Source organism: Brassica oleracea, chromosome C3 (genome assembly GCF_000695525.1).
Source record: "Brassica oleracea var. oleracea cultivar TO1000 chromosome C3, BOL, whole genome shotgun sequence".
NCBI classification, from domain to species: Eukaryota; Viridiplantae; Streptophyta; class Magnoliopsida; order Brassicales; family Brassicaceae; genus Brassica; species Brassica oleracea.
This window is the reverse complement of record NC_027750.1, coordinates 59,964,864-59,974,919: the sequence shown is the minus strand read 5'-3', so window position 1 is coordinate 59,974,919 and position 10,056 is coordinate 59,964,864. Positions and strand designations below refer to the sequence as shown.

The following is a 10,056-nucleotide window of genomic DNA, read 5'->3' as shown; positions in this document are numbered from 1 at the left end:
AATCTCGTCCAAACTCGCCATACCACGCATTGGGACCTCGCTAGAAATCCACGTTCCCAATGTGCTGGGGGGCTAACTGTTGGGGTCGAAAACGGTTACGACGAAGTTAACGTCCAAAATCCCCGAAGAAGAAAAACGTAGGAAACTTCTCTGGCAAATACTTTTTCGTAATAGATTCTTCTTTACGAAAAACCTTTGCGGAAGAAACGCGAATCATCGGACAAGAGCTCGAGAAGGATCGTTACGCAGCGACCAAATGCCCATTCCGCTCGGTCGCTACGTAGTGACCGAGCTCGAACCAAAGTTCGGTCGCGACGTAGCGACCGAGCTCGAACCAAAGTTCGGTCGCTCGAAGTTTGGTCGCTACGTAGCGACCGAGCTCGAACCAAAGTTCGGTCGCTACGTAGCGACCGAGTTCTTCCAAAACGTCGATACGACATTAGTCCATGCGTTCTCGTCTACCCTTCGACGCTATCTCCCGAATACCGTAGCGAACCCATCTCACGTTCCCCGCCATTTCTAAGTTATCAATCAAACTTTACCGTAAAAACCGTGGAAAGTTCATTCTTTATCGAAAGAAGCCGTAATAAACGCTTAGAGTCGAAAGACGGCCCAAAGGGACCTAAGACACGACTCGAGGCCCAACTTGCGATTTCTTAACCAACAGCCCGTAAACCGCATGTCGGTTTACGCTTGGTCCGCAAGGGAAGATAAATGTTAAGTTTCCGCGGATAAATATGAAATTTCAAAGATAATTACGAAGATCGGAAAAAATGGAATATCTCCATTTTTATTCTATGGCGGCTTAAGAGCAGAAGAGGAAAGGCGTAAACCGAACTTGGAGCCAGTATATAAGGGGTCTTAGGCGAGAGGCATGGAGAGGAACTTTTTCAGAAAAAACTTAGCACTTAGAGCAATTAGGCATATTTCCGTTTTTGTTATTCGAGCTGCGACTCAACTAGGTTATTGCCGTCTTAGGGTTTTAGAACTAGAAATCTCGCCGACAGCTCTCGTAGCCCAGGCTCTTACCTTGTTGTAACGCTCAAACGCGAATTCGGAATAAGATCTACTTTGCTCTCTTTTCGATTTCTTATACTTTATCGTTGTCATTATTGTGTTCTGATTGCTTGGCGTGTGGTATTAGCAGATATCCGGGACCTCTGGGAAATTAGGGTTTTCCTAGTTTCCTTATTTAAACGGAAATCGACAGTGCGAATTTCGGTTCCCACACTGGCCAGCTGAACATCTAAGGTACCAAACCATGTAGCTTGGGACGCCAAGCTGCTAGGTAATAAAGGTCCTGGATAATGAGATCTCAAATCGATTAAATCATGTCTGGAACACAATGGAACTATATATAAGAGTGTCGACACATAGATGATATATTTGTATAAGGATGCACAAGAAAGTAGCACTTGAACATAAAGATATAAGCGAGGATCATGAACCCACATAAGAGTACTCGTAAAGATTAAGATCAGATTGAAAAGGAACGTGGGATTAAAGTATATAAAGAGATAGGCGTATTGGCCATATAGATATAGAGACACCATATGATGATTAAGCCAGTGGATAAATGGGTCCTGTGAGGAAAAGAAAAGCGTGAGATGAGGAACATGATCACGTGGTCTAAGGTGTTCATATTCCTACTTACAGCATTATAACATGGCTTGTTACACAAGGATACTCACAGAGACCAGGAACAGTTTATAAGGAGATATACTCAATTGTGGTGGATGCTACTACATATTTTCGAATTGATAAAGGTCTGGTCATAAGAAAGAAATTAGATTGACATATAATGATGTAGTAAGCAGCATATGGATCACTGGATAAAGAACAACATTGTTCCTAAGCTGTTTATGGACTGAAACAAAGCAGCTGCATATAGTATGTAATACTTAGTAAAAGAGTTATATAAGAACAATCCAATTCAGTCCATATATACTTATAAAAGAAATTTGAATTCCTTGTGTTTACTTTATACTAAACCAGCCTAAAGAGAGGTTAATTGGTTGATACAGATTATCTATTAAATCTCAGAAAGACTATAAACCATCGGTGCAACACTAGCTGGCCGAGTGGTCTAAGGTGCAACACTAGCCAAGAGAATTTATAGTTGAAGTTGATATATCAACATGGACCGACCAGATTGTAGTATGGCTAGTGGAAAAGAAAGATCAGCTATCATGTGGCAGTCCAAAAGCACGTGTGGCTGAGGTCCATGACCTAATATATATTCCAGTGAGTGGTATGATCCACGACAAGAAAGGTCATAGGACGCCATCAAGATATAAATCTAGGACTGCAAATGTAAGTATAGACCATTATGTATATCAATAGACAAGGTAGAACCATAATGGCCAAAGGGATTGACCAGAGGTATGTATGGTCAAGGTCTAATGTATATGACATTACCGAAAGCAAGAGAGAACGATAACCATGTATGAGGTCCATGAGTGTATTTGGCCGCAGAGCCATAGTTTGATGAGATTGTGAAACTCATTGCAGCAATGATCATTGATCATGATCTTAGACACTCATGAGACAAGTTATGGACATGTATAGACGAGATCTATGACTCAACATAGATCGATCAGATTAGAGTATGGCTGATGATAATAAAGAAAGATCAACCGTAATGGACAAGACATTGGTGCATATGGTTGATATACATCCGTGTAGAGAAGATGCACCAGAACATAGGCTTACGACCTGAAATTACAAGTTCATGAGTGGTCGACAGCAAAGATTCATGCCTTGTCCATGCACACACGAGTTTCCAGAAGACATGATAATTTCAAGCATTACGTTCAAGTTACAATTCAGCAAGAGCTATTTGAACATCAACATTCAGGAAGGTTCAAATTAGGGGGAGTAGTGTGTGTGTTGTACTCTTTTTCCTTATCCATGGTTTTGTCCCACTGGGTTTTCCTGGAAAGGTTTTAATGAGGCAATATGAAGCACATTACGAACCCTGAATGGTTATGGCGTCCAAGGGGGAGGGTTATAAATCCTTATGTAGACGAGCCATAACCGGCCTGATCCAGTCCGACCAGAACCGGCCCATCTGGTTCGTACCACATGTCCAAAGGCGGCTGAAAGCTTTCCATTATACTTGACCGACTTTCCTTTTACTTATGTACTTAGGTTTTCCTTTTCCTAATTAGATTAGGAATATGTATCTTTACCTTTTCTAATATGTTTAGGATTTTCATATTACTATGGATCTCCATTTATCTATGACGGTCTATTCTTGTATATAAAGGAACCTCTATGATTGAATAATATACAGATTCAAATCCTTTCATCTTCCTTATTTTATAACATATATTAATTATTTAGGTCATTAATTTTAGGATATGATATATATTTAATAATAATTAAGTTAGATATAGATAGAAATAATATGAAAGCTAGTTAAATGTAATGGTTACACCTAGAATATTTTTAAATAGATAAAGTTACTTCTATTTTAATAGTATTGATGTTGGATCAGAGTCAGTATGAATCTTTATAAGTTGATAACAAAAAAAAAAAAAACTTAAATCGGTTAAATATTGGAATTGCTTATAAGTATATATTATTGATTGATAGATGTTATCAAGGGCTTAAACTTTAGTAAACCAACCTAATTGGTGTTTATGAATAATAATAACCCTCTGGAGTTTCCTCACAAGACTAAAATTAAAAATCAAACTACTCCATTACAAAGTAGTTGTAAACTTAGCGTCTCAAACTCGAAAGACAATTGAAGGAGATGGGTTGGAGTCCTCAGAAGCCAACTTAAAGCTGTGAGAAGCTGTGGAATTGGTGAGAGGGTGGGAAATATCGAGATTGTAGTCACCATGGAAGAGTGAAGCTTCAAAGAATCCATCAGCATCAGTTAAACCTGTGGTTTGCCCACTAAGCCCTCCCCACTCTCGCAGAAGTTTGTCCACAACGTCTCCGGTGGGTAGGTTCCTGAAGTTGCCATCAGTGAGGCACATTCGATAGCAACCTTTTGGATTATAACCTGCCCATGTCACCATTCCTTTCACTTGCGGATGTGCGTGGCCTTCCCTTAAGATTTGCTCGAAATAATTGGCCTGCAAGAAGCACGAACATCAGACAAATAGGAGCAAAATGGCAGTGTTGGTTCTGGACACAACCGGATGAAACATTTGCATTAGCTTCTAAATTTTAAAAAGTTCTTATCAGGGTCGGCTCTGAGCCATGCTAGGTGAAACATTCGCAACAGGCCCCTAAAGTTTTTGAAAAAAATTACATACAAATAGGCCGAAAAAAAAAAAAAATTTAACCCTCCAAATTCGTAAAAAAAAAAAATTTACATACAAATAGGCCAAAAAAAAAAAAAATTTAACCCTCCAAATTCGTAAAAAAAAAAATTTTACATAGACCCAGCCACGCTCCCCCCCTCCCAAAATCTTATGCATAAATCAAATGCCCCAAATTATCAAATGCCCCAAATTATCAAAAACTTTTTTTTATCAAGATTAACCTAAAAATGTCCCCACATTTCAGATCCAGCCATGCTATACTGAATGGGACGTAATTTTTCGTTGGGCTTACAAACGAATATTATGTATGAGTTACCTGAACATTTGGAGGAGCTGCGACGTCGACCTCAGTGAGCCAAATAGGCAAACCAGTGGCAGCAAGAGTGTCAATAGCTGATCTCATATACGGAATGTTAGGAGTACTGAAATGACACTGAAGACCGATCCCTAAAGGAATGTTTCCGGCCATATGAATAGATTGAAGCTCTCTAAGCTTCTGCAAATACCTTGCTGGAGTAGCAACCGGGTCCCCCGGTTGCTCTAACGTATTGTATTCATTCATAAACATTGTAGTCTTTGGATCAAGGGCATGCGCCTGCGCAAAGACGTTGTAAGAGGCTTTGGGACCAAACTTGCTCTCAAGGAATGAGAAATGGAGATTCTCATTCACAACGTCCCAACCCGCAAGCTGGCCTTTGTACCTTGTGACCACCGAGAAAACCCTTCTCTTCACGGCGTTGTAGAGATCGGATACGCTCAAAGCGTTCACCCAACTAGGTTGATAAATAGGGTTGTCCCATATAATATTGTGGCCACGAATAGCGATCCCATGTTGCTGGAACAATTTCACCATCGCATCTGCGGTCGAGTAATCCTCTTTGCCTCTTACAACTTCCGTGCTGTACCATTTCATCTCGTTCCCGAAAGTTGTTACGGTGAATCTCTTAGTGAACCAGTCTTGGTATGCTTGGTTCCCAAGTATGTTATTTTCTACCGCGCACCCGAATGGGAACCCGAGTCTGTTCTGTAAGATGGAGATGGTTGCGTTCGGTACTGGCTCACCGGCGCTGTTTACGGCTCTGATCCTCACGGCTCCTTTCCTCTTCATGTTAATGATCTGCTCGTGGTGAGAGTTCCATTCTTCTTGTGTGAATGGTTGCAACGAGACGCTGTCCACCCAAATCTCAGCGCTTATGTCCTCGCTCTATACATGACCATGACAATAAGTCAATAAGAATCATCATTGGTCAGTTCTCTGTTTCCAGTTACTTGTAACGTTTTATTTTTGACATTTTAAAATGTACAGAAACATAAATCAGAAATTACTTTTCCCAAATAAGTCCTTCCTTTTCAAAATAAAGTTTAGTCTTCTTGTTGCAATATTCATTTTAAAAAATATACTAGATTTTGACCCACGCTTGGAAATCGCGGATTTAGTTTCAGACTTAAATAAAAAAATTAAAATGAATGCTATATCCATCCGTTTCAATTTAGTTGTCGTTCTAGAGAAAAATTTATGTTTCAAAATAAGCATCGTTTAGAATTTCAATGCAAAGCTATATTAACAAAATTCTTCTATTGGTTGAAATATGGTTAGATGTATAGGTAATTATGTTTTTATTTTGGAAATATACAAAATCATATATTTTATTAATCTGTGTGCAGAAACCTATAACGAAAATTAAAATGAAACGGAGAGAATATAAGATAGTGTATAAGTCTGGGAATACTTATCCGGAATCAAGGAACCAAACCATACCATACTGAAAAAATGAAATCAAAATTAAATTGAATTTCATAAATAACCGAGCAGATCCTATATCTATGGAACAAAAATATTGAAATTGAACCGAGAACCGAATGAATATCTGAAGTTTTAAAATACAAATCATTTACCTATAAATATATTATATTTAATTTCTAAATAACCAAATATCTTAAAATACTATTTATAAACAGAATTACCCAAAATATAAATTATCCGAATAATTTTTATTGAAAATATAAGAAATGTTTTCATATCCGATATGGACTCGCGGTCGAACCATTAAAACCTGTGGCCGTATATAATTCGGATATGGTTATGTTCCTCATATGGCATTCTATTAGATGTTCTACCAACTGATATATTTTACGAAATTCGGATTTATAGAAATTTATTAGCTAAAAATATGATAAAACCCAAAAAAAAATTCATTAACCCGTGAACCGACACTGGTTGACCGGTCAAAACCCAGAAAAATGTTAATATGTTCTTATAAATTTATTTAACTTCTCATATATTTTATAATAGAACATACAACTAAATAAACTATTTGATTTGTTATATAAGGTAAATGCATTGTATTTATGTTATGCATTTTAATTTATAGGATTTTTAATGATTATCTAAAGTTAAATTTATGAATTTTGAAATTAAAAGATTTGGTTATCACACATTTGAACAAAAATATATTATACCATAAAATAGATATGAGAATACAAAATTTATTATCGTGATCATGGTTCCCTTACAAAGTTATTAAACTTTTATACTTTGAATAAGGGTTTAGGGTATAACGATTGATAGGATATCACTGACACATGATACATATACACATGAGTTTTTATTATATGGTATATAGCAGTATATATGGATTTATGTTTTTGATATTATAATGTGACATTGGCAATAAATGGGGTAAGATAGAAGAACATGTTAAGATATATATAGTAAACTAAACCGAGCACAAATCATAACTGACCGATTTCAATTAATTTCTTGGATATTTTATATCGGATTCATTAAGATTAGGTGTATTAAAAGGCAAAAAAACAAAAGATAAATAAAAGAATTTATTATGATATAGTTAGAAAAATATAAGGGAAGACCAAAAAAAAAAGATTAGTCTAATGAAAGAGTTCAGCAACCTTGCATAAGTAGATTTTTTTATAATCCTTTTTTTTTAATGGTATAGATTAAAGTAGTATAGTTTTTCGTTCGACAAACAATCTAGACCACGACTATGTTTGTATATGGAGATACCTCAAATAAGAGATCGGCGGGACCAGATTCATCAACAGTGAGACCACCTTTGAGCATGGACCAGCATTTGGATTCAGCAATAACTGAACCGGCATGCTTATATTCACCATTCTTCTTGAAAACGGCTCTCACAGGAGCGTTCCCTTGGCTTACTTGTAACCAAGCTACAAGTAACATATAACATTTAGCTGGGACAATGCTTACAAAATTCAAAGAGTGTTAGCCAAGAAACAAAATTTGAAATTATATGTACCAGAGAAAGTGTAGAGAAGTCCCTTTTCCAAATAAACCATTTGAGAGACGCTATCATAAGATTGATTCCTCCCTCGTGCAATAACAAACTTATTGCCTCCAGATTCTGTGAAATCGACTTTGACGTTTCCCAGTTGTGACCAGCCCTGTGAACCATTTTGTAGTTCAGGGTTCACGATGATTCCTCCATTGTACTGTGGTTTATTAGGGTTCCCTAGACACTACACCAGAACAAAAGGAATCAGAAACATAACTTCATAATGAACATTTCTGAAAGAACGCATAATTGCTTACCTCTATCGTTGCCGAGTAATCATATGGTACGTACTTTTCTTCACAGACTGCAAAACGTTTTCACACAAAATTATATTATGTTAATTATTTATTTTTCGTTAACACCATGTACAAGCATAAACTATATGTTGATAGAGAAACCTTATAGGAGATTCAATTTAACATAACAACAATAATCGTATATGGAAATCAGAGGATAAGAAGGGGAACAACTTGATAGAGAAAGGCAGCAGAAGGCAAGCAGCAGCAACAGAAGCTTCATTGTAGAACTAAAGAATCACTTGATGATAATTATGGGTTTCAAATAATATTTATACTATTTTTCTTATGGTCGTGATATAGTGAATTAACAAAAAAAAAGACTATATATACTTTATAAATTTTTACCTTAATTATCTTGGACAAAGAAGTTCTGATACTTATCGCCCAAGTAATCTTTCATAGAAAGCAAATAAGTATAGTCAGTAAAAGAGTTCAGATATGTATATCCTATATATTTGTTGGTATTTCAAATTGATTTGTTTCCTTTGATATAGTTTTTACCATAATTGTTTTGGACAAAGAAGCTCAGATACTTACCGCCCCAGTAATCTTCAACAGAAAGCAAATAAGTATAGTCAATAGTCAATACATATGCCAAAAAAAGTTAACAGATATGTATATCCTATATATTTGTTGGTATTTCAAATTGATTTGTTTCCTTTGATATAGTAGCCAACCAGGACGGGTCTTGGACATCACAATGTGAACACTATTGTTGGTCCCCCCAAATTTGAAGGGTTACATACATAGATATAAACTAAATTGTAAAAGAAAAAAAACATTAAACTTATTAAAAATTATCTTTAACCACTAAAATCTTAAGACCGGACTTGTTCTAATTTCATTTCATTTCTAGTATTATCATATTATGATATTAGAGAATTGTTTTACATTGTAAATTGTAATCAATATTAGAATAATATTGGACTATTACAAGGCAACTAAAGATAAGATTTCAATAATACAAAAGACTTAGAACATTATTAGTGGTTAGATACTCTCAAGAGTATCTATCTCACCAAGAGTATCTATCTCACCATTTATAATATTTTTATAAAAAATTTAAATATTTATTTAACAAGTGTCTTTGGATTTCTCAGAAATTTTTTTTTGAGTACCTCAAATGAGATATCCATTTTAAATTACTTTCTCTTACTTTAAAAATAACAATATTTTTCAACTCATTTTCTACTTATTTTATTGCTTAGAATCTCTTTGAGAGATCTTCATTTTTTCTACAAATTAGATATATATTAGTCTACATAGGGTTATATTTTTCTAGTTTTTATTGGTTTGGCGCTAGTTAGACAATTTTAAAGTTATTTTTGTTTAGATAGTGTTCTAAATATATTTAAATGTTAAATCTCTCAAAAAATTTCAAGATTTATTATCTGATGGTTCCTCATGTAGAAATAAGATTTATTATCCGTGTTCACCGGCGGAGGATTTTGAAGTTCTAAGAGCATCTCCAAAAAGACTATGTATTTTAGAGTTTGCAAAACTTTATATTTAAAGTTTCAAGGAATTCTTTTCCAAAAGCAAAACTTCAAATCTACCTTCAAAATTATTTGTAATTTACACTATGGTCCTTATATTTATCATAATTAATATAAAACCATAAAACTTTTATAAATAACTAGCACATATAGAAACATATAGAAAAATATTATAGTAATATTAATAAATTCTTACACTAAGATATAAAATTATAAATAGAAATACATAATTAAATATTAAAGTACAAGTAAAATATCACATTATTCCATAAAAAATATTTCCGTAATGCTCTATCTTGATTACACAAAGTTTTTTTGGACAATATTTTAGAGGCTCCTAAGCAAATTTACTAAACTATTAGTTTTATTGTAATATTTAAATTTATGCAATAATTATGTCTTCGTGTAACTTTTAAAAATATTTTTTATTAATTTTCTTTTGTAATGTTCTTGTTGTCTAATTCTAGTTATCAAATATTATAAATCTTGTTTAATATTTTTATGTGTAAAATTTGAATTTATAAAAATAAATTTGAAATATATATGATATATAAATTTTTTAAAGATTAAAACGATAAATGAAAAAATAACTTAAGAATTATAAATATGATGTGTAATTAATTATAGGGAGAATTGCCAAGTGTGACTCAAAACTTGGAGTCAAACC

At 34.5% G+C, this 10,056-nt stretch overlaps 1 protein-coding gene across 1 annotated transcript; it reads right to left on the bottom strand.

Annotated features, from left to right (window-relative positions):
* Positions 1-3,616: 3,616 nt before the first annotated feature.
* On the bottom strand, positions 3,617-8,589 carry LOC106331109 (endo-1,4-beta-xylanase A-like). The gene is made up of 7 exons (XM_013769449.1): positions 8,571-8,589; positions 8,431-8,442; positions 7,852-7,898; positions 7,559-7,778; positions 7,306-7,469; positions 4,597-5,484; positions 3,617-4,088 (listed from the first exon to the last, which is right to left on the bottom strand). Exons 1-7 carry the CDS (start codon positions 8,587-8,589, stop codon positions 3,735-3,737), a joined length of 1,704 nt encoding a protein of 567 aa, XP_013624903.1. The 3' UTR covers positions 3,617-3,734.
* Positions 8,590-10,056: the final 1,467 nt, after the last annotated feature.

What these genes read in the sequence shown, in the direction of transcription:
- LOC106331109 (XM_013769449.1), bottom strand. An exon ending in ATTACTCGGCAACGATAGAG is followed by an intron (nt 7,779 to 7,851) that starts GTAAGCAATTAT and finishes GTTCTGGTGTAG; the next exon opens with TGTCTAGGGAACCCTAATAA. An exon ending in ACTTCTCTACACTTTCTCTG is followed by an intron (nt 7,470 to 7,558) that starts GTACATATAATT and finishes TGTTACTTGTAG; the next exon opens with CTTGGTTACAAGTAAGCCAA.